The 25380-nt window shown below is 42.9% G+C and overlaps 1 protein-coding gene across 3 annotated transcripts in view; it reads left to right on the top strand.

The window, feature by feature from the left end:
* The window catches only part of ST7L (suppression of tumorigenicity 7 like), a 38018-nt gene extending 18829 nt beyond the window's left edge, over positions 1-19189 (top strand). For all 3 annotated transcript variants that reach the window (XM_029572283.1, XM_029572282.1, XM_029572284.1), the window contains 7 exons: positions 469-583; positions 1350-1422; positions 1750-1852; positions 9449-9599; positions 10114-10206; positions 13039-13178; positions 18718-19189. In XM_029572283.1, coding sequence (XP_029428143.1) covers positions 469-583; positions 1350-1422; positions 1750-1852; positions 9449-9599; positions 10114-10206; positions 13039-13178; positions 18718-18813 — 771 coding nt within the window. In that variant the 3' untranslated portion in view covers positions 18814-19189. The remainder of the gene's footprint in view (positions 1-468; positions 584-1349; positions 1423-1749; positions 1853-9448; positions 9600-10113; positions 10207-13038; positions 13179-18717) is intronic.
* Positions 19190-25380: the final 6191 nt, after the last annotated feature.

Raw genomic sequence — 25380 nt, 5'->3', positions numbered from 1 at the left:
GCTTACCATAAGTCTGACTGCTTTGACCATTGCTTTTTGCATCGGAGATGCTGGCGTCATTTAGTCTTATTAGTAAGATGAGCAAGTTGGGTGTGGGTTGTTTTTTGGGGGTTTTTTTTAAAGGTAATTTTACAAGTCTGGGGTAAGATGTCTATAAAACTCTGCACACTTTGGACCTGATTCACTAAGGCATTTCTCCCATTCTGTGTCTATGGGGAAAATGCCTTGATGAAATTTGCTTGGAAAATGCTTGGGGATTTACCTTCACTGTGTACAAAATAACTTGTTTAAAGTTATACCCGCTGTTCGCAAAGTGCAGCTTGTGTGGGTTTACTTGCAGGCATATGTTTTGAAAATAAAAGTGTGTGTAAGTCCCAACAATCTCTCCCCTCTCCCACTCAAAACCCCCCCCCCAAAAAAAACCTGTGTCCAGTGCACATAAAAACCCGTTAACTTTTTCCTTTTTAGGTAATGAAAGAGTTTCCACTTCTAAGCATGCTGAATATCCATGAAAACTTACTGGAAGCCCTGCTGCAGTTGCAGGCCTATGCAGATGTGCAGGCAGTCCTAGCAAAATATGATGGTAAGCGATTTGCGCAACCATGAAAGTGAATAAACATCCTTCTGCAACCAGCGTGCAACACATCGCATGTTAAAGTTCCTGCATCTTAGCCAATACCCTTCCATTTCTGGTTTTTGTTGAGCTGAAGCACAGAAATTAGATGATTTTTATTTGAGACTTTTTTTTTTCTTCTTCATCTTTCTTCATAACTTGTGAATGTTAAATTGAGAAAATTCACTCTGCATTCTGCGTGGAAAGTTCTTGATGGGGAAAAGAGGTAGATAACCTTCATCTCCGTTCTGAGCTGCGGAGGGCCGCTGGCGATATCTGTCCTACCTACCGAAAACTGCAGGCCGAGATACCGTTTAATTAGAACTGGATCAAGATTAGTTAACTGAAGGCCATGCAACATATGAGCTTTTCAGGTTGCTTAGGTGTCATCTTCAGGATTGCATCTGAGAGAGGTCTCTGCATTTTAGGAGAGGACCTGTAGTATCTCATCTTTGGATAATTCTTATCCTGGTCCAGTAAAAGGTACCACAGGCAAAGAATCCAATTAATCTTCCATTGGAGAGGGAGGAAGTCCCTAAGGTGGAGAAACTGAGGAAGCAATTCCCTTTTTTTTTTTTTTTTTTTTTTTCTCTCTCAAAAGAAGAGGGAGACATTCCTATCTGAACAGGAAGGACATACAAATTTACCATGACCCTAAATGGAAGATGCAAGGTGTGATGGCTGATTCTGCCACATAGTATCTAAAGCTGCTGTTTGTTTATATTTTGTGTTGCAGATATTAGTCTTCCGAAGTCGGCGGCAATATGTTATACGGCAGCATTGCTGAAAGCAAGAGCTGTTTCAGACAGGTAAGTAAGCGTCCCACATACTTCAGAATAACCAGCAAAGAAAATATTCGTTCTTTCAAGCCAGGAAAAACTGTGCTGGTTCAGAAGCAGGTCGTCAAAAGTGGGAATGTGCATTTTCAGCAAGTTATAATCCATGTTTCTAAATATATTTTAGATCTTAGGACCATTTGGTGCACCCACCTGTTCCTGTGCTGTCACAGTTCCTCCTTGAACACGGGCATCCACCCCTGCAACCCTTCCCTTGCCACGGCACTAAGGTGCATGTGTCCACAGCACTCTCGAATCCTGTCCTTCAGCCACTTGTTCTGTTTGTTGTTGTCTTGGTAGGTTCTCCCCAGAGACAGCCTCAAAGCGGGGACTCAGCACAGCCGAAATGAATGCCGTAGAAGCTATTCACAGGGCTGTAGAATTTAACCCTCATGTTCCCAAGGTAATACAAACAAAGGGGGGGGGGGGTATTTTTGGTGGATATTTATTTGCTGTGAGAAGTTTAACTCTCTTTCTCCCATTTCTGTAATCTGCTCTCTTCAGCTCCCTTTTGAGGAGCTTTCTCCTGCAGTTTCCTACCGCCGTAGCTTGGATAGGGACAGCAGTCTTACACACTCCTGGAGCAGTGGTTCTCTCACCAGAAACTGGCCGCCATGCACGAGGGCGTGTCAAAACATCTGTCAGTCATCATTTATTTATTTTATATTTAGGCATTTTCAACTAAGATCCAAGAAATCTTGTAGGGATAACGGCAATTAAATCAGAAAAAGAAAAATGCAAACAATTTATGCAGGAAATTGCCAATTTCAATGCTTACATAGTTCACAAATTGAAGGAACCAAGTCACAAATTCAGGAAATAATTTTTAAACATTCCAGCGATGAAAGGGACCACAAATTCTATTATGGATGCACTTGGCCATCTCAATGAGTGGTACTGACAGGAAGGGGTGAAGAGGCAAGAGGAGTTACAGCTGCAACCCTGCAACTCAGGAAGACAGGGTCACACACAATGCACTTAAGACCCTGAAACTGGATGAGAAATTTACATGGAAAATTAAGTTAGGACTCTGCTATTTGCACTAATCGTCATTTATTTTAAGAAAATGTTGGCAGTAAGCTCTTAGTGAACGTCATTCCTCGTCCAGGTACCGAACACTTTTCTTTCCCTTGGCTGAAGTGAGCTGATGGTCTGATTGCCAAAAGTAAAATTTCTAGTTTGGTTGCTGCCAGTTCACTCTTGAGTGGAAATGGAAGCCTGTGGGACAGACAGACAGACAGACAGACACTCTGAATATCAGGTTGATGCTAGTTTGGTATCTTTGCCAGCAATAGGTGTAAAATGTTGAGGGGGAGGTTCTAATATTGAGATGCATAGTCCTGGTAAGAGGTAAGGCCTGAATATGTGGGGTTCACGGTCACCAAAAAAAAAAAGAGAACCCTTTCTTTCACAGCCATCTGATATGGTCCTTTGTTCAACCAGCAGATGTCGCTGTATTTTATTCTAAAGAATAAAATCACAGAACATTTAGATAGACTCGGTTAATAGGACATAGCCATTACTGATTTACCCAAGGGAAGTCTCACCTCACCAGTCTGCTATGGTGGGGTTTTTTTTTTTGTTTTGTTTTTTTTGAAGGAGTTAATAGATGTGGATAATCTTGATACAGTGGATGTAGTGTGTATGGATTTTCAGAAGGCGTTTGACAAAGTCCCCCATGAGAGACTCCTGAGAGAATTAAAAAAAATCATGGGATAGGAGGCAATGTCCTATTGATTGCAAACTGGTTAAAAGACAGGAAACAGAGTAGGAGTAAATAGTCAATTTTCTCAGTAGAGAAGGATAAACAGTGACTCAGGAATTTGTACTGGGACTGGTACTTTTTAATATATACTCAAACGATCTGGAAGAAGGAATGACGAGTGAGGTGATCAGACTTCAGATGACACACAATTATTTCGAGTTGTGAAATTGCAAGTGGATTGTGAAAAATTACAGGAGGTCCTTGCCAGACTGAGAGACATCCAAATAACCGATTTGCAAAATGATGGACATTTGGAAAAGTAACTCATATTGTAGTTACACGATCTTAGATTCCACATTAGGAGTTACAACCTATGAAAAAGATCTGGGTATCGTTGTGACTTTGAAATCCTCATCTCAGTGTGCAACAGTGGTCACACAAGTCAACAGAATGTTAGGAATTACTAGGAAAGGAATGGAGAAGAAAATTGAGAATATCATATTTCTGTATTGCTCCTTGGTGAGGCCATATCTAGAGAACTGTTGTATAATTCTGGCTGCCACATCTCAAAAAAGATATGGTTGAACTGGAGAAAGTACAGAGAAGGGCCCCCAAAATGATAAAGGGGGATGCAACAGCTCACCTATGAGGAAAGGCTAAAGAGGTTAGGGTTGTTCCGCTTGGAGAAGAGATGGCTGAGGGGGGGGATATGATACAGCTCTGTAAAATTATGAGTAGAATAGGTAAATGTGAATCGGTTATTTATTCTTTCAAATACAAAAACTAGAAGATACTCCCATGAAGTTAGTAAGTAGCACATTTAAAACAAATCAGAAATCTTTTTCACTCAATACACAATTAAGCTCTGGAATTCATTGCCAGAGGATGTGGTAAAGGCAGCTAGTGTAGATGGATTTAAAAAAGGTTTGAGCAAGTTCTTGGAGGAGAATCCATAAACTGTTATCAACCAGATAGACTTGGGGAAAAGCCATTGCTTACTACTGAGCTTTAGTAGCGTGGGATCTATCTACTGTTTTGGATCCTGCAAGGTACTTGTGTCCTGGATTGGAAACAGGTTACTGGGCTTGATGGATCTTCAGTCAGCTCTTATGTTAAGAGTAGTGGGCACGTTTCCCTCTGCTCTTGAAGGCTGGCTCCACCCTGTGTGATTAGTGGCAGGAGCCCAAACCAGGATTCTATACTACTTTTTGTTGCAAAGAAAAAATAGTAATCCAGATTACTTTTTATTTTTTAGTAACATAAAATATTAATTAGCATTTATAAGCATTATTTTACAATTGTCTTTAGCCAAATAAGAGGATCTGTCTGCCTTTTTTGGTTAAATTCATTGCAGAGTGTAAGATTGGCAAGGGGTGGGGAAGGGCTGATGTTCAGATGCATTTCACTAGTAGAAGATATTTCATGAGTGGTGCTCACTGTACCTTTCTGCCAGTGCTGAAAGAATACCTCATGTATGTGTCATAGCATCTTTGCCTTATAAGAGGTGTCGACCGGGTGCCTGCTGTTCTGGAATATAATTTATAAATGAGTGAATCAAAGCCTCCTCTCTGCTGGTAATATAGCTGAATTGTTAGCCAGAACATGCAACTTGTACTAAATTTATGGATGTAAAAATGTTATTTTTATATTCTGATAACCAACCAAAGGTTTTTTGGCCACTGTTTAGCAGGCCATAAATATATTTAGATCTGAACTTCCCACAAGCAAATGAGTTATACATGTCTTTGTCTGAATGGGTGTTTTGACCTTAACAAAGCATCTATATTGCCCCACCTGCCTGCTTCTTTAAATATCTTTTTTTTTTTTTTTCCTTTTGTCAGGCCATGTCAGATCGAATATTTCTTTTTTTTTTTTTTTTTGCTGACCTGCTCTGTATTTTTACCCTCTGTAAGCCAAAAAGATCTCACCCCACCCTGCCAACAGGTCTTGCATAAATCCTTGTGTCTGCGTAGCAAAGATGTCCTTCAGGATGCTTGTGAGTTTCTCTTTCTAGAAACGTCCCATCTTAGCAAAACTTTTCTTGCATTCTTTTTCATAAGGTAATTTCTGTCCAGATTTTTTGGAGCCAGGGTGGATTTTTTTTTTTTTTTTAACGGAGGGGTGGGGAGAAATGTTGGCAGATTTCCTCCTTCACTTTAAAGGGGTCTGACACAGACAGCACAGCCTTACAATCTGCTGAAGCTGGAACCTATTAGAGGCGCATAGGAGCAAGATCAAATAAATCTTTAGGCTACGAGTTCTCCTTGTAGGTATTTGGTTAATATTGATTGCGTCTGTGCTTCTTGTGATTTTATGGGATGAATGATGGCTTTGAACGTACTCGAGACTTAAATGCCATCTGTGGCGGCAGAGTTGCCGGGTTTCTCAGGGGCATTTAAAACTGAACCTCCTCTACCGTGGACAAGACACACCGCCCCACGAGAGATCAGTGTCTCTTCCCCCCCACATGGCCCAGGCCAAATTGCCAGAGAAAAATAATAAAGGCTTTTCTTGCCTGAGACCCAAACTATAGCATGCCGTCCCAAAGGGCCGTGAAGGATTACCTAAGATTCAGAAAACCGTGCAAAGCTGTTTAGGTCCACCTTCCCAGAAACAACCTCAAAACCAAAAAAATCCTTACTGCCACGCTTATCGACCCAAAGACCCTGATCCAGAACTGCCCCCCAGATAAGTACCATAGCACACATTGAACCCATCAAATCCCATCCAATCTAGTAAGTGCTTTTTTTCCCCCCTCTGTTCCTGTTTTATATGTTCCCGCTTTAGATATTGGTCCTATGGTACTTGTGTCTATGTACTGACCTATATGGACTCTGAACATATCCACCTTAAAGAAAATGGTTATTGCACTCCCCATAAACCCCACGCTACCTGTTGTGTACTCGCTTGTACGCTATTTGTTGTTATACTGCTCCTTGCTATTCACTACCCAGAGCATGTATTTGAGGCACTGTTTACAAATAATGAAAACAAATATATAAAAGATCTACAAATCTGAAGCCTGCAGTAATTTTGCCCAAAGGTTGACTCCGGTGTAAAATGCTCAGTCATGAGGTTATAACAGTGGTCACCCTGCTGAAGAATCTGGTAAAACTGTTTCCCCCGTACCTAGAGGCAGATGTTCCTGCTGCTGCTGCCTCTTGTCCCACTAATGGCAGACACCAGAGCAAACTGTTCTTGATGTCACTTGAAAATTGGGAAGAAAATATTTCTTCGACGTTTTGGTTACGTTCGTCTCTTAAAGGTGATTTGAAAAGACGGTGCTGAGGAGAGAGGGTGCATTTCTGTAAAGCAGGCTGTTGTGTGGCCTTTTAATTAAAAATGTAGATTGCTTCATGTCTGATGCAAAATTGAATTCTCTTGTGTGAGACAAATATCAAAGCTCAGTGCCAGCACAGTCTCCGGATACAGAAATTCGAAACCCCCCGCCACACACAGAAAATCTGATCCTTTCTTTGAGATACTGACTTACCAGATTGCTGTAACAAAATGTTCCTGTGTTGCCTTTTAAGGGTGTATGGCGTGGTACACCTGTGATCATGCAGTTTCACGTTCGCGTCAGGTAAGCAGTCTTTGAGCCGCACCGCGTGTTTGCTCTGCTGTGTTACGTGGCTGCCTGTCCGTTCTCGGCCAGCGTGGAAGCAAATTGCTGGAAAAAATTGCCGCCTCTGTGCATGACTGATCAAAAGCAGGGCATCTCGGTCTCAGCTTGTCACAGACTGATTTTCTTTAGCCTTTGGCTTCGGGCGGGGAGGGTTAAGAAGATTGCAGGGAGGACTTTATTATTTGATACCCTTTAAAGGGGGACCTCCATGCTCCCAGATTCAAGGAAGGCTCATTGTTCACCCAGATGTAAACACTCCCCGCCCCCGGCTGAATGAATATTAGAGGAGTGAAGAGTTGCTCTAGCTTATCCTTGGGGGCTTGTTTATTGCTGCTGGGAAGCTTGCATTTTGTGTTGTCAGTGCAGTTATTTTCAGATCTTTTAGCCCTTAACGGTTTTCTGAGAATAAACTACCTGTGCGGGAGACATGCTGGGGATGTCTCTTCCAGGCTTACTGTTAAAAATGACCTTGTTTACCCTCGCGTGCTCGGGTGTTGTGGTAACTGATCTGAGATCCTCGCTCGCTTTTCTGACACAGTGCGACGTTGCATCAAAGCTGAACACGTCCTGGGCTGTGTGTTCCATTGTCTCTGTCCAGTGAGCGGTGTGTAAGATACAAATTCCATATTTTTTTTTCTTTGAGCAGTATACATAAGAGGGCAATTTTCTAGAAGTGTGCTTTTGAAAATTGCTACAGTATACGCAGCAGGTTTTGTGTGTGTAAATGGGCTTTAGCAAGTTTCTATGAGAGATGTTGCTTTTACACACCTGAATCCTTTTGAACATTACTCCCATACAGGTGAATTTTGAAAGGTGTTACACATGTAAACAGAACGTACCATTGTAGCAATTTTAAAAGCCATTTACACGTGTCTGGTTTTACCACATTAAGTGCACTTACCGACAGTTCAATCTCATATTGTAGCAATTTTCAAAAGCCCACTTTATTTAAAGATTTAAACACTTGCACGAGTAATGTGCATTGACAGGTGTAAAGCCCAGTTTAAAGCGTGTAAATGCTTTTGAAATTCAGGCTCATAGTGTATATAAGGGTGTAAGAGAGCAATCGCATACACACCCCTAGGGACTTTCCTCAAAGTACATGCATGGTCTGATTTGTGCAAGCTCCATAGCATTGCTGTTAAGCACAGATTCTTGGTTGAGCAGTTCCATGTTCACCTGCATGGAAGGCCCTTCTTCCCTGCTGGTTTAAATACCAGTTTTCGACTGTGGAATAGCCAGTGTCATATCGGAGGTCAGATATTTGAGACTGTTTGTTTGTTTTCCCACAGCGGGACCTATGCGTGGATGATCTCTGCTGTGTTTAAAAAAAAAAACAACCCCATAAAATACAGCAAGAGAAGATTAAAGGGGATTAGCAAGCATATTATCCTTCAGCGCGTAGGCCTTAAATATTGAACCTAGCGCTCAGCCAGCCAGCAAATGTGCCTTTACTTGACTAAGGGCACAGCCTCTGCTGCATTCCTGGAAGAACCTGAATGGGAAAAGTTAGGTCCCTAAACTGGATTAATCAATAATCTCACAGATTGTGACATCTGCTGAAATAAACCTGCAAGTGGGGAGGAAGAGATTGAGAAAAGGAAAAAGATGAAAGGCAGGTAGTATTGAGCAGGACATTTATTATAATTTACTCTGAAGTCGGTTTTCACAGGCAGGGACTTGGAGGAAAGATGTTTATGAACGCTGCAGTGGGGATGGGGAGGGGAGATTTCTTCCACTGGTTCTGAAGCTCCTCCGAGAGTTGTATAAGGGAAAAAGAGAAATTTAATTTCAGTTGTCCAACATTGTTCACCGCCAAGAAAGGAATAAAACATTTCTCTGTAACAACTGCTTGTAAGGAGCTGTGGATAAGTCAGTAAACATAGTGTCACTATCATCCCTCTCTTAATGAGGTTTTGCTAGAGGTCTTAACCCTTGTAAATGAGAGGGGGATTTCCTTTTGGGTGTTAAAATGGTTAATTTTGATGATTTATGCTACTGTTGATGTTCCCAACAAGGAAAGAAGACAGGAAAATAAAGATCTTTTCCTTTTCAAAGGAAAAGACCCAGGGAGAAATGTGATCAATGCTCCCCAACCATCCCTTCCCCCAACAAAATAAAAAATACAAATGTTGGTCGCCTTGTCCTGTGCTTCCACCACCGCCTGATGGAAATGTGGTGGTGGTGGTGGAGAGGCGTAGCCCTCCGTGCACGATCACGGCTCTTTAGACCCCTGTCTCCTCTGTAAGGGAGCTTTTCAGCAGGAACGTGGCGCGCTTCTGCACCGTCTCTCTTGCTTCTCCCTAAGGTTCACGCTTCCTGTTCACAGTTTTACTTTGCGTGGGATCCAGTGCCATGCTTAGCTGTAGGGGAATATAATAGGGCCGGGGAACTGCACTCGAAGCTCTTTCCGTGCAAACTGCGTATCGCCTGCACGAGAGAAACCCTTGTGCACATTAGAAGCCCAAATAGTTTGAGCTCAGCTTCTCCCAGCCCACGTGATACCACTTCGTGGGCAAGCTACTGCTGTGACGAAAGGTGGATGCAGGAACTGCCTGGCAGTGCCTCATGACTGCTGCATGGGGGGGTGTGAGGCACTTAGAAACTTATCCCTTATCTCTCTGCTTTCTCTGTTTTTGTTTTTCACTCCCGTCTTCCTTGCCCCGCAGTACTTACTTGAAATGAAAAGCTTGATCCTTCCACCAGAGCACATCCTGAAGCGTGGGGATAGCGAGGCAGTGGCGTATGCCTTCTTCCATCTACAGCATTGGAAGAGAGTCGAGGGAGCTCTGAACCTCTTGCACTGCACCTGGGAGGGTAGTAAGTATATTTCTTTGGCCTAGTTTCCTACAGAGAAACCGACCTTTTTATTAGATCAGTGTTTGCCCTCCCCTAGAAATCTCTGAACTATTCAACTTCATTCGGATTTGTGCCGCAGAGGATAGAGCGCTTTTCACGTGTCTATGACGACACCTTCAACATCTGCAATCCTTTTATTTTCTGTAGGGAAACGGGCCAGGCCAGCCTAGTGCTGCTGGAATCTCAGGGAGGTCCGAGCACCATCGTGGTTTCTGAGCATTTCCTCCTCGCCCTGGCCTTGGACCAGGCTAGTAGTCAGTGTGCTGGGGATGGAGGAGAAGATGCTGAGTTTTGCCGGCAGGGTTGGGGGCCTTTTGCTGGATTTCTATGTTTTAAAATTAAATGTATTTGTGTCACCTTCCAGGCTTGTTAATATTTTGCTAAAGATACTCCTATCTGGGCTTTTAAATAGGAAGGATGTAAAAAGAACGTGTTAGTTTGCCTTGATGGGATTTGTTTTGTCTCTTTGTTTTAGCATTTCGGATAATTCCCTATCCTTTAGAGAAGGGTCATCTTTTTTATCCCTATCCCAGCTGCACTGAGACCGCAGACAGGGAACTCTTGCCTGGTAAGTGCTGGTCCTTTTGCTTGCTTTCCCCCCACTGTTCTCTGGCTTCACACGGCAGCAGGCCCAAAATCGGCCTTGACATGGGAACAGTTCTGTGCTGTTCAATGTGACGAAAGGCTGAAAAGGAGGTCTCTTCATTTATATCGCGCTTTCTTGCTTGCTTACCTCTCTCTCAGCTTTATTCATTCTAATTTTGTTGGCTAGGAACAGTATGTTTTGGCTTGGCTTGTTTAACCTAATCTATGTAACCTACATGGGAGCTACAGTTTGATAATTAATGCATGAAAAAGTATTTGTCAGCATAGAAACCTAAGGGCTGGAAGGCCCTGATGAGACAGAGAGAGAGAGAGAAGACACTACAAAGGGAAGTTTTGAACTCTCGTCCCAGGACTTAGCTTGAATGATGTCTTAATGCTTCATCCACCAGCCCCATCTGCCCTAAAACATGGACAGTTCAGCTGCTCTCCAGTGTTTGCTTCCAGTTACACTTTTTTATTTTTGATCGTATTAGCCTATGCCTCAGATCTGGCACTCAGTCTTGGTGCTAGATTAACTGAATGGTAGAAACCTTTTGCTTTCTATTTGTCTTCCCTCCCCTTGATAATACAGGGAAGCTGCAGAAGAAGGAAGCATTGCTGCTGAAAATGTCTTTTAAAAAAAAAAAAAAAAAGTGAAACATACAGATGAGATCTTTAAAAAAAAATATGTGAGGCCGATATTCAATAGGACAAGGTATCTGGCTAAGGTTAACCAGATAACCTGTGCCATGTATTCCTCTGAATATGCTTAGTTATCAGACTACCTATAGCCAGCTAACGTTAAAGTGTAGCGGGCCAGGTTTTAAAGTTATGGTCCAAGAAAGCAGAGAGGTAGGCGATCTATGATAGCCGTCAGGAAAACACAAACAAAATAGATGCCTCAGTCTTATTTCGATATTTATTAAAAGAAAGATGTGTTCAGAAGATGCCCGACTCAAGCCGAGTTTCGCAGCTTGTTAGCCGCTGCCTCAGGGGCTACAATTAAACCAAACAAAAGTCATATAAGGAATTATTTATTATTGATGTTAATTTGATGTAAGAGAGATCCAGATAAGTAGCACCATCAGTATATAAAAAAAAAATAAATCAAGTTTTCACGGCCTGAATGTTTTCCTTCCCCCAACCTTATATATAAAGGAGCCTTTCCCTGTTTTTCCTTAAAAAAAAATAAATTTCCAATTCTCCCCTCCCCCCACAATATCAAAGCAGCTGGACCCTCCTCCCCACACGCGGAAGCGAGAGTCTTTCCTCACCCGCTCCCAGTGGCTCCAGTGCTGTGCTCCGTTTACACTTCCAGCGCTGCAGGGGTAAAGCTTAATTTAGCTGAAATATAGCAGGCTCGCCATTTTAGGTGGACAACTTTTCAGTTATCTATCTAAATGGCTTTTAAATATGGACCACGTAGATTTAGAAGGAAGGCAGTCATCGGTGATTTTGTAACTGTGTACAGATTGCATCTGTTTTCAAAGCAGACTCGCGTGCCACTGAATCTGCCTGCATAGAATTACACCTGCTATAGGGAAAACGTTTTGGAAAATTCACGCGCACAACGTTTGACGTTTCTAACATGCGCACATAAGTGCAAGCCCCTCCCCAACTCCACATCCAGGAACACGCCAATTGAGCACAACTTTACCTGCACGTCAGGCAGGCAATTTGAAAACCTATTTCTGCGGGTAATGTGCTGTTTTATCTGTAAAAATGCTTTTGAAAATTACCTTTCCTGTGACCATTTTGGCAAGTTTTGTTCTGTTTGTGTTTTGTTTTGTTTTTTTTTTTTTTAAACAAGACCTTTCAACATCCATCTTAAAATGAAACCATGTTTCTGTATGCAAAAAGCTTTAGGCCCCTGGATGTAGCCTGGGTTATTTTCAGGGAGCAAGGCGAGATGAGGGACCGATTTTGGCATGGGCTGTGCTATTTGTTTTTTGTTCTGTTTTTTTTTTTTTCTCCCTAGCATTTTTGATTGTCACAAGTGATAGATGGGAGGGGGCTGATTGGGATCTGGAATGGACAGGGTTAAACTTTGCCTGTCAACAGGAGGGAGGATCCCACCTCCCATTAACGAATCATAAATACATTCACTCTTCAGTACAGACATCTGTGGTATTCTTGGACCTTAACATTAGTCCTCCTCCTGTATTGCAGCAATCAAAAATAAGTTATTGGAATCTTCAAAAGTACCTTGAGTATCTAAGTGGGATCACAAATAGCCAGCTTAAAAAGAGTCTTTGTCTTTGAAATAAGAAAGTTTATCTGCACAGTAACAGATATGTTCAGACAGCAGAATTGTAAGGTTCCCTTTACTTAATTTGAGTAGTTGTGTGCTTTATTCTCATCTTTCCTTTCTACACCTGAAGAGGTTAAAATGGCTACGTTACCCCCGCTCCCCCCTCTCTCTCATCCAGTATGTCAGGCTTGGGGAGGGATGGGTGGATGACCAGTGTCGGCCAACGAGTCCCTTTGAGGGTGCACCTTGGAGATTACATATCCCTTGCTGGCCTGATGACTTGGAAGGGATACGTAATCTCCCATGGGGCGGAGACAAAATTAGGCTTTCAGTAAGTTTAAAAAAAAAAATAAATTTAGCAAGCTTGTAGTAAAATCTGCAATGGCTCAAACTGCTATTCAAATGGAGTCTTAAATTCTTGCCTTGACAGTGGGCACAAATGTCTTATTTGGCTGCATGGTTATTTCTTGTAGATTATTTCTGTTGCCTAATAAAGAATGAAATCCTAATGGGGTATTTTTTTGGGGGGGGTGTTCTTTTTGTGTTTGGTTTTCTTGCTTGCAGCATTCCACGAGGTCTCAGTATACCCCAAAAAGGAGCTGCCATTTTTCATCCATTTCACAGCTGGGCTGTGTTCCCTTACAGCAATGCTGGCTCTGCTCACGCACCAGTTCCCAGAACTCATGGGAGTCTTCGTGAAAGCTGTAAGTAGTCCCAAGGAGCCTCTCAGAATACAGAGAGCAATCTGACCAGTCTGAGTAGGAAAGCCAAAAGAAATCCATAATCGAGTCTTAACCAATTACTGTTGTCATTTTATACACTGCTCTAGGTTTATGTGTCAGCATCACATAGAATAGACAGTAGAGGAAGCTACTAAACCTGGCGGCTTCACAAAGTTCATTGTTGGTGCCAGGTACCCCGTGCTGGGTGTGAACAGGACCCCAGTAGACTTTTGTTTTTCTAGTTAAAACATTTTAGAAAGTCGGGAAGCGTAAAATGCCCAGCTCATGCCAGCATGTCTCAGGGATGCTGAGTGCCCGGGGCATCCCAGAAGCATGGCGGTCCACCTTCATGCACAAGGTGGCAGTGTCCCCTGAAATCCACGGGCAGAATAGGGTGCAGGGCAGATCCACCCAGGGCTTTTCATTCATTTACTTTTCCCTCTGTCAACCAGAGAGGGTAGGAAAATATGTGTACAGGAAGTCAGCTTAACCAGGAATGACACAAGCCGTATCAAAAATATCGAAATATAAATAGAGCTTTTAGTTTTGCCAGGGCAGGCCTGAGAGTGGGCCCCCTGTGCACACAGTTCTGCTAATCTTTATGTGGAAAAATGTAGTTGGACATGCCAGTGATGAATTTCTGTGCAGTGCATAATTGGCTGACTGCAGAGTGACTGGGGCCCTAGCAATCTGCTTGCTTGATTCTGCGAGGACTGCATTAACAGAATTGTATGATTTCCAGAAAGAGATAGTGTGGATTAAATGTTATGTTAACATGCAGCATAAGATTCTTCTTTGTTTTCTTGCCTGGGTGTTTCAATAAAAAAAAAAAAATGTATTTTATGGCTGACCGCTGCTTTGCAGGTTGGGGTTAAGTTAGCATGTTGGCTTAAAGCAAAACCGTGGTATAGCTGATCTCTGCACACGCTTCCCTGCAGGGTCATGGGATGACTTCATGTTGCTTACGACAGGCTGAGCCAATCCTAGGTTTGCCCTACTGCATACATGAAGGTGTAGTAATAGTAATCCTGTTTGTAAAAGCAAAATCAAAACCAAGATTGACTCAGTCTGTCCCAAGTGACATGGAATCATCTGATATTTTGTATTGGTACTAGTCTGCCACTGCCATGTCGACACAGACATGCATGTTGACCTTTGTCCTGCCAAGCAGCCAGAAAGAGAGTAGGCTCTCTCTCCTGGAGGGCACCCCTGGGTATGTGTGCTACAAGGGTGCTTCCTGCTCGACCTCATCACCAGAAGAACAGCATGTAGGTAGCTGGCACCACACACGTTTGGCTTGTAAACTGAACCAGGCGGGGAAACCAGAGGACCTGACTACAGGCAGAAGGGCAGGGTGACAGGACAGGAGGAAAAAGGCCAGGGTGGAGTAGGTGACAGAAGAGGAAAAAACATACCCCTGATTATTGCATGGGGAAAATGGGATCTTCCCTGTTAACTGAATTCATTAATCATCACCTTACGATGTCTTCATTGGCTGATTGCCTGGTTCTGTCAGTCATAGAACAAACACATCCTGTCTGCTGTTTTCAGTGTGCAAAAAAACTGAGTGACCCCTTCTTAAGCCCCAGCATTACAGCTTTTGAAAAATATATGCCATTTGCTATTATCCTTCCCAAATCAATGCTAGAAAGTCTGTCTGAAGAGAAGGCAATATCTAAGCTTTCTCTTAGCCTTGGTAAACAGATACAATGATTTAATGCACACTTCCCTGTACATACCCAAATCAGTCCAGGTTCCTGGGTTTTGCCTCCCTACCAGCAGGTGGAGACAGAGTTTTACTGATACTGTAATGCAGTCCATCTGTATTTCTGTCTCCAGCAGATGGTAAATGGGTGCAAAACCTGCAGTTCTGCAGTCTGGGCAACTTTTTTTCTTTTTGAGCCTTCCTCCCGGGGCTTTTTGAATCCTGCTGGGTTCTTCCCTGTCCGGTTGAGGTAGACGAGCCGGGTCTTGGTGACCCTGGTGTGTACTCGTACTGTGCACCAGTGAGGTGTAAATCTGGTACTCCAGATCCCTCCCCTTTCCAAGGCCACTCAGGCGGCTGCAGGCTCCCTTTGTTTCTGAGGCACTCTAACTTTACTCAGCACTCAAAACTGAGGCAAACAGTATAAAAAGAAAAAAAACAAAAAACAAAAGGCAAGGAACTGAAGGCAGGTGCATGGCTGTGCTGTGCGGGCGGCTTCCTCCTTGGCTCTGAAGTAGGTTAATTTTTAATCTTTTTTTTTTTCTTCGGTTTCGGTGACAGGCAGCTTCTATCCATGTTGGCTTTAAGATCACCTTGTTGCCACGCTGTCCCCTTCCTCCCCGGTCTGTAATTTTGAGTTCTAAATCTCTGGGGGTTGGAGGAAGGGACTTGGCCAAACGGTAGGTGCTGCTGGACAGAAGAGGGAGAGTACCTGGTGGTGATGTGGCTGGGTCGGAGGGGAGCACATGTCCGTTGTGGGGTTCACAAGGTGATTTCATGCAGTGCAACCTCCTGCATTGCATTGTCGAAGGTTAGATCGGGCTTTGAAAACCTGTGACGTAGATCTGTGTATAAGCATGTGCATGCTTAATGGAAATGACACACGCGGGCATTAAGGCAATGCTGAAGACGTGGAAGATGTGCTGTTGTAAAATTGGAAATGCACAAGAGCGATGTCCTGTTGGCCTGAAACTCAGGATGATGTCATGGTGGCAGTGATTCCCAGGAGAGGTGTTAATATTTTGAGGGACATGAGATGTGGACTGCTGGAGGGAACAGCAAGTGGTTTGAAATCAGTCGGGGGAAGTAGGTCATTCTTGAGGGTCTTCTGTGCTACCAAAGAAAGGAGGGAGGTCCTCCAGCAAGTGGCGTCCTTGGAGTGTATGATAAGCGAGGACCACAACATAAGGGAGAATTGCAGTTTCCCTCTCTAGTCCCAGAAGGAGATGTATGGATTACATAAAGCTTAAGGAATGGAGGGGGATTCGTACAATCCCTTGAGCCATTCATTGTTGCTTTTTATCATACTGTTATCCAAAGCCCTTAGCTGTAATTAGAATTAGACGAGTGACACTCGGTTGGTTGAGGCATATTTTTATAGCTGGTTCTGATTGTGTTTGGACCAGGATGACTCCCTGTGATGCTGCTGGGATATCTGTTATATTTTGCCTGCTGGCTGCTTCTGTTCCACTCTTGCCGTGCTGCCTTATTAGGCCCTATCCTAACACGAATGGCCTTCAGTTTTACGGAGCGGCCTTCAAATTATTCCTTTGGTGCTGAAAATCGTGAAGTAAAAATAAGATTTTCAGGCAGCGCACCTCTGCTCAGTTCACTTTGGTTAAAACTGGAGTATGCAGCTCGGCAATGGCCTGGTTATCCTCTGACAATATTTGCTTGTATTTGGTTTGTACTGTACAGTGAAATCTGTTGAAGGGTCCAGAGGCCCATCTGTGTGAGCTCAGAAGCTTCAGGTCCAATCCTTTTATTTATTTTTTGGGGTATAGTTTTCAAATTGATTCCAGCCTGCTGAAAAATCCAGAAACCAAGGGGATTGGTCAGTAAACCAACAGGTACTCCCAGTGTCATTGAGTGGCATGAACTGCACACTTTGAAAGATGATTCTGTTAATGCCACATAGGTGTCGCTACAATACTTACACCTGTCGAAGAACATAAAGGGCCAGGAAAAGCTACAGACAAATGCGTCTCACCCTTTTACAATTTTTTTTTTTTTTTTTTACTTGGAGGTTTCCTCTTGCTATTTTGGGCTTGCAGCTCATTTGGAACCAGAGCTGAGATCCTGACACCCTGAGCCTTCATCCACGACTACCCAAAGATTTTGTCCCCTGTCTTCCATCCCCTGCCAGCTTACTGTAGTCCAGCCACTGCAGCAACAGTGCTGATTGGGGGCCATGCATCAGGTTCCTTCTGGAACCCTAAATCTGGCCACCAGCTATCACTGTTGTGTGATAACCTTTGGCTCCCTCCCCCACAAGGGTCTGTCACCCATGTTGATGAAGTTTGCCTTGTGAAATACTTGAGGGTCATCGCCCTGTGCTCTTCTCTTGAGGTGTGCTGTTGCATTGAGTATTTGATTGCTTGTAAATATTTGGGGGGGTTATTTATTTTTTTTGCATTTCAAGCTGTTTGCCATTTTAACGTTTCTTGTGCTAATGAGCGTAAGCGTGGACTGACGGACTGTTTACAGAGGATCGTGTGGGGAAAACACCAACCAGATTCAGCATAATCATGTGTAAAGGAAGCTAAAAGTGCTGGCAATTTTTCATCCTCTTTTCAAGGGGAAGAGCTTGTTTGGTTTAATTTTGGCTACCACATATTAAACAGATCCCTGCCCTTTTCTTCTTTCTCACTAAATCAAGAAGGGGAGTTATCATTTTTACCCCCTGCTGAACTCTGCATCTTTATAAACACTGCAGGGTTTTGTTTATGATAAAGTCAATTTGAGGACTATGAATATGTGCAATTGTATACCAGTTTAGAAGTAACTTTGGCAAGCATTTTGTGCAATATCTAATGGCAAACAGGGATGGGGACGAGGCTTTGAGCTGCACTTGTTTCGTGTTTTGTATCTAGCGTGAATGTCGGGTTGTAGGATCTGTTCGGTCACTGGAGGCTCTATTGTTTAGCCTAAAGTTGAGTCAACACCCTATGGTGAGAGCAAGAGAGGGGACTTGTATCTGTGCCTGCTGCCATAATCTGGCCTGAGGAGTAAAGGAGAACTTCCTTTTGGGCAGAGGAGGTGGTGGTAAATGCACATTTTGAGCCCTTACCTGGGACATGTAACTGGACCCAGTGGTGGTGGTTAAAGAAGTGGGATGGAAGCTGGTTTGCCAGAAAACTGGGCTCTTAACTGTAGACTTATTTTTTCAAAGAGCTCTGTAGTCCACTTTCATGTGCAAGCCAAGGACTCGAGCAGTGAGCTAAAGATGCCCCCCCTGGTTTCATTGATAACTGTTCATAGGGCTTGGCGGTGCCCGCACTGCTTCAGCCATTTCTAAAGTGAGATGATCACTTAACACAAAGCTGATGATCAGCATGGTAGCTCCTTATTTAGTGGTGGTTTTGCCAAGCAGGAGGAGTTTTCACAAACCTGTTTCTAGCACCCTGCTGGCGTCCTGTTGGTAGACTTGTATGTAGGTCCTTAATGAGAGAGACCCATTCTGACAAGTCTCCGTGTTTTCAGTACAATAATGGAATGGGGGGGTGTGTAAAAATGTGACTTTGAACAAGTGGGCCAAGCAGCCCTATCCAGGAAGAGAGTAGAGCAGGTACACAGGCATGCTGGAGGCTCCTGGTTTTGTTTTGGGTTTTTTTCCCCAGAGTAGATACTATACTGAAAAATGAAGACTTGCCTGTGAGTGCATGACACACTTAAGGTGTATTTCATCTTTTTTTTTTTTTTTTGTTGCTACTGCTGCTGTTAATTGACGACAGCAGCCATATTTGTGTTTGTAGATAGCTCAGCCAAAAATGAAACATGCCGTTTGGATTTTTTTTTTCTCTCCCCTCCCCCCAGTTCTTCGGCACGCTCTTTGCACCTTTCAGCTTTGCAGTGGAAAAGATCGAGAGCTTTATGCCCCCTGCCATCTGGCACCAGCTGGCCCGCATCTGACGTGGGCAAGGGGATGGGAGCTTCCTTCACCTCGACCAGCTTCTGTGCTTTCTGGGCAGGACCTCCAGGAGCATGAAGTGGACCGTCTGGTGACCGGGATCCAACCGAAACATTGTCCGATCTTGCACTCTTCCAGGAGCAGGGACACTATCTGCCCTTTACAGGTTTTTTCAGCAAAAGAAATTACTGTCAAAAAATAAAACAGGAACCTTTTTTTTTTTTTTTTTTTTTTGGTTGGAGGGGGGACGACAGGGGAAGGATGGGGACTTCCTGAACTATCTGTACAAATCAAGGCTGCTCTGTGTAAGTTTGTTTTAAGAGTAGCTGAGCTGTAAGAGACAAAAATTTAAATAAATCAGGTTGGCTATTCTCATGATTTTGGAATTTTGTTTTGCAGACTGACATTTTGAAAGGTTGTTTTTGGCTTTTATTTATTTATTTATTTATTAGTATTTCCCTACATTTGTTCAGTAGGTTTGGATTTGGTTGCATTTCAGTACACTGGGTTTGCATACGGTTTTGGTAAACCTTGATCCAGTTCAGCCAACAATGATTGACCTCAACCTCTGTTTTTCCTGCTGGCAATGTTAACAAGTGATCCTCATACCAGCCAGGGCTGCGTTGGATGATATGATATCTGCCTTTGAGGACTAATGGCCTGATGTCCTCAGAGAAAACCTGTTACAAGTAATGCAACTTCTGCTTACCCATCTAAAAACCTTTGAAAATTGCCCACCCAGAGGCTGGTTTAATGGTTTATTTACATATTGAGGTGGTATCCTGAAAATGATTGTGGATAAAGCGGAATGAGTTTACCTGAAAATTGACCTTCACCATCCCTGCTCTAATGGAGAAAACGCAGAGCTTCAGCAGGTTGCAGACCCCAGTTGTGTTTTTCTCCTTTTGTGAATTCCAGGTGTGTGCTATAACTGTCCTCTGCCCAGATACCAGTACAGCACAAACTACTTTTATACCCTAACAGGCTCTGTGTTGTGCTCCTGTAGTTTTACATCCCTGTCCTTTGGAGGCCCATGTGGTAAGTGATCTCCTGTAATGCTTTTTAGAGTTGAATTTGTTCCAGCATTCGTGTGGGGTTAAATGTGGAAGGACTCCCTCCTCTGCATCATCCAGACTGCTGGCTTCTTTCACTGTCCTCCCTGAGACAGTGCAGTAACCAATACAGCTTTTTCGTGGAAAGAAAATATTGTTCAGGTCTCCCAGTTGCCTTTCCAGCACTAGTCCTGATTCTTGCACAATGCTGGTGCATTTCTCATGCTGACACCAGGAGCTGCTGCTGCTGCCTCCAGCCAATGCAAGGCATTCATCCACGATCCTAAGAGGTAGATATATAGCTTCAGAATCTGAACTGTGTAATGGTGATGGTTTGAACTGCAAGAAAGTTGGTTGCATGCAAGAGTGTGGATCAATTTGTTAGGCCTGTTTTTTCTCCTTTCACCTGATTTTCTTAAATTCAGAGTGCAGTAGTGAAGAAAATCGGCCAAGGTGGGATATCATCATTGGTTTAGGCAACAGTTACTGTTCTGGCTTCATTTTTTTTTTTTTAGGTTTGCCTGGATCTAGTTAAATAAACAAAACAAAAAAAAAACCTTGTATGTTAAAAACATCTTCTGTTAATGTTGTTCTAGTGCCAATCTCTACTTGCTTTTTCATTATCTGTTAAGTACTGACCTGGGAAATAGAAGATTTGCCCATAAATCTACTTACAGGGGCATTAAAATCCAGATGATACAGCTGATTTTTCTGTATAACCAAAGTGTGCAGATCAATTAATATTCAATTTAATTTATGCAGACCTACCTTCTGTGTGAGTGCCCATCAAACCTGTTTGTTCACTAATGCAACAAGAGTCAAAATGGGAAAGAGCAGTAGAAGAAAATGCCTTGTTCTTTTCCTGGTAAATATCATCTTTGTCCTTGTAATAAACTCTTATACTTTCCAGGAAAAATAAAAACTGAAAACAAAGGTCCCTATTGCTATACCATAGTATAGAATGAAAATTGGTCAATGTGCTTTACAATTAACAAAAAAAACAGCAAATACATAAAGTAAAACACCTTACATCCACACTCAATGAATCCATAAAATAATTGCCTGAGCAAAATTAATATGATTCATGATGAAGTGGATCAATACATTTTTTCACATAAGATTTGGGCCTCGTGTAGTATTCTCAGCCAGAACAGACTGTGTGTAAATGGATGTCTAGATACGTGAATAGCAGTGCAGATATGTAAGATTAATCTAGTTAAATATTATAGCTAGAAATTTGGCGCTTGCACAGGTATAAAGCTTTTATCCTCCCCCTGAATACTTTTTTTTTAACTCTGTTGAAAATATGTACTGTTAAATTCTGTGCCATTAAAGTACAAGGGTATGCAGGTTTTGTAGAGTTGGAAAAAAAGTGTATTAACTGGACTTTGAAGACTTACAATTACTTGGTATTTATGGAACTGAGCATTTGTTTGTACTGCCAAAGCTGGGCTAATCTTCAAAAATGGTCAGGCTACCAGCAAATTAGATTTAAGGCTTGGCATACCCCTTTCACCCTTCCTCACCCAAAATTGTGAAATATATATATATATACTTAAATTTTGCATTTGCATAACCCTAAATATTTACATAGTTTTTCTATTTGTATCACGGGGCTAGATCCTGTGCAAAGAGATTTGCAAGAATGACAAAGGTTTTGAAAGAGTACAAGTGTTGCCTATGACTGCACGTTTGGTGTTGAGTAAAAATGTATACAATCCCTATCCCCAACTTGATTGTGCATGTTGGAAAAAGTATAGAGGTGGCCACTTTTGTGTAGTCCTTCAGTGTGATCTCGATGGTGGCGTTGAGCATGCTGATGTGTCTCAGTCACACACTCCAGTTATGTACTGTATAGCACTGCAGAATGGACCAAATCTTTAAAAATAAATAAATAATCATAGAGAACTCTATGGCAGGATGCTGGTTGCAGAGCTCAGCAGGTCCTGGAACTGAGTACAGAGACAATGTAATGATTATTGCAAGTTACAGCTGATTGGTGGAATGTTAATAAAGCAGCAGCATCATTCTGCGAGAACAAGTGCAATTGCTGAAGCCAGTGGAAAAATGTAGGTCAAAAGCTTATGTGCATCATTTTTGGATAATGCCTACCTTGGTTTCCTAAACTTTTCATGGTCTGCAATGACTTCAAGGAGCCAAATGGAATGAGAGAGACTTTAAGGTACTGGAGAACATAAATGTATTTATTTAAAAAATGTGTAACCTGCTAAACCACAATTCTCACCGTGCAACAATACAACATCCATAAATGAAGTAACATAACATAACCTGAAGTGACAATCATACTGGGTCAGACCAAATATACATCAAACTCTGCATCCTGTCTGACAGTGACCAATCCAAGTCACCAGACCCTGCAGCATCCCAAAGAATAAGTCCAAGCAACTGTGCGCATAATCAGGAATAAGCAGTAGCTTTCTCAAGTCAATGTGGTTAATAGTGGTTTATGGTCTTTTCCTTCAGGAACTCGTCTAAATGGTTTTTAAATCCAGACATGCCACCTGCGGTCACCACATCCTTTGGCAACAAATTCCACAGTTTACCTCTGCACTGAGTAATTTGTTTTAAGTGTGCTACCTATTAGCTTCATGAAGTGTCCCCCTAATCCTAATATGATTTGAAAGGGTAAATAACCTTTATCTGTTTTTCACCACTCAAAATTTTATAGACCTCTATCATATCTCCTCTCAGCTGTAGCTTCTCCAGGCTGAAGAGCCCTCACTTTAATTGCTTCATAGAGAAACCTTTCCAGCCCCTTTATTATTTTGGTCTCCCCTTTCTATACCTCTTCTAGTTCTGCTATATCTTTTTTGAAATGGGGCAACCAGAACTGCGAACAATACATGGTGCAATTGCACTTTGGATTGATAAAGAAACCTTATGATATGCTCAGTTTATTCCTTTCCTAATAATACCTAACATTTTATTTGCTTTTTTTCACCACTGCTACACATGGGACTGAGGACTTCAAATTATTGTCCTTGTCCACAGTGATTCCAAGATCTTTTTCCTGGGTGGTGATGCTACTATGGACCCCCATCCTCCTGTGCTTATAGTTTGGATTATTCTTCCCTATGTGCATCACTTTGCACTTGTCCACATTACATTTCATCTGGCATTTAGATGTTCAGTTCCCAGTCTCATAAGGTCATTTTGTGATTTGTCATAATCTAACAACTTTGAATAATTTTGTGTCAGCTGCAGATTTGGTCTGCTCACTCTTTAATTCTTTTTCCTATTCGTTTATAAATATGCTAGTGTGAACTGCCCACCATGGCTCAGGTAATCTGGTTTATAACTGCCGCTGTGTGTGTGTGTGAGAGTGAGTTTTGTTGTATATGGGTGGGTGGCAGGTTGGCGGTTTCTGCACATTTACTCATTTATTTATTTAAAAGTTTTTTATATACCGCACATGGGGTCACTTACGTGTCCGTCTAGGCGGTTTACAATTTACATACACAATAAAACAATATGAACATAAGACACAATAAAACAAAATAATTCTTTCTTTGCTTCTGCACACAGGGCCAGTGCACGGGGATTAGGCGTCCTAGGCATCTTCTGGCTTGCTGCCACCCCGATCTTGGCCCAAATCATGCTGGGCCGTGAGCAGCTGAAACGTGACTCCTCCTCCTTGCTGCTGCTTGCAGCCAGTGGCCCCACAAGGCTTGTGCCCCCTAATGGTCAGTGCCCTAGGCCCCAGTCCATTTTGCCTAATGGTTCTGCCAGCCCTGTCTGCACATTAACATGAGCTTGTGTGCACATTTGTGTGAGCTTGCATGTGCTCTTGTGTATGCATTTCTGTGGGCTAACGGAAGTTTGCATGCACACTTGTGTGAGATTATGCCTGCCTGTCCCGGTGTGTGGGACATAGATAGTGTGACTGACTGACATACGTCATAGATCCTGGTGCTTAGTTTTAGCTGTTATTGGAGAGCTGTTTGAATTCCTGTGAAAGTACCAAGCTTGCAGGATATTGAGCTCCAGGGAATACATAGGAGGTTTCTAATAGGCTGTGTGCGGTGTCATTGATAATAAGGTGCACACACCACTGGGTTGGATAAAGAGACTTTTCCTAGTTCTCTTTTCTAGCTTGGGGATTTTACATGTTTGCTTATGGAGAGCTCAGTGGCTGGTACCTATTTTATGCTGGGAATTGTGTTCTGAAATGCTGGCTGTGGAATGCTCTGAATTGCTTTCCGCTGGTGTAATTCTAAGGGCCTGTGTGTGTGTCAAAGCTTTATGAAAAATAGGCATGATTTATGATACCGTTTCTTTCCCCAATGGTGGAAAAACACTGGGGTGAGAATTGAAAGGCAGGGTGGGAGAAAAGTAAGGTTTCATCAGCTCCCTGTGTAACATCAGGCCTTTAAGAGTCCCTGATGAGGGGCCTGCTGAGGAGGACTTGCATATCTGTCACTGGTGGGATTAAGAGCTTCCATGGTACTGCTTTTGGGGACACCAGGGAACATTGAATTCCTCCACCAGTGTGCAGCAGGCAAGGCTGGCGAAGCACAGAAGCAGAGAGGGATGCAATTTGAAAAAGAAACATTGGGGCAGGGGGATGCTGGAGAAGATGAAAAGAGGCAGAGAATAGTTAAGCTGGGGCAGTGATGGCTAAGAGAATAGAAGCCCTTGCGCCCAGTGATTTGTTTTGGAGGAGGTTGTTACTGCCTCGTGCCAGCATTATTTGGATCCTGCCAGGCTTCTCTGCTGGTTTTGCCTTATGGTATCATTTTCCCCTGTAGAATGTGTCCATGAGCTTATTTATGATGCTTGTGCTTATTTTAATGGTTTTGTTTTTGGAATTAACCAATTCTTGTAAAGTAAACTGATGCCCAAGGTCACACTGAGTCAGCGGCAAAGGAAAGTCTTGAATTTGTATCTTCCAGGAATTCTCCAGAACCAGTGTGCCGGGCTGTCCCCACTGGTCCATCATATGTGGCCGAAGTCCGTCCTATGGCTTAGGAGTAGGCACAGAAGATTTGTGGACCCACCTTGTTGAAACTGCTTACTGCAGCTTGGGTGCACCCTAGGTGAGCTGATCACCTCCACTGTCAAAGTCACGGGAAACTTGCACCCGCCTGCTGGAAAAACGTAACCTGGAGCCTTCCCATCAATAAGAGACTAGCAAAGGCTCTGCACAATGACTTCCTGATGAGATCCAGATGGGAAGCAGTAAACTTAAGCAGAATTCTCTTTCCGTGGAAGTGTTTTGCTTAGCAGGATTTTACTTCACCAGTATGTTGTTTTTTTTCTCAACCCAGTATTCAAATTCAGCGAACGAGGTCAGTGTTGTTGCTCTGGCTTTCCTTGCATTGGGGGGGGGGGGGTCTCTCCAGTTGCACTGGTATTCACTGGGTCTACGTGACAGCTTTTCTGAGTATTGGCTTACTGGAAATGGTTTGTTCCCTGTCACAATATCTTTTGGCCTTCAGAACTTAGCTGTAATATTTATACTCCGCGTGATTTTGGTTTTTAGCTGTTTGCAGTACC

The sequence above is a fragment of the Rhinatrema bivittatum genome, chromosome 12 (assembly GCF_901001135.1).
Source record: "Rhinatrema bivittatum chromosome 12, aRhiBiv1.1, whole genome shotgun sequence".
NCBI classification, from domain to species: domain Eukaryota; kingdom Metazoa; phylum Chordata; class Amphibia; order Gymnophiona; family Rhinatrematidae; genus Rhinatrema; species Rhinatrema bivittatum.
This window is presented reverse-complemented; position numbering and strand designations above follow the sequence as displayed.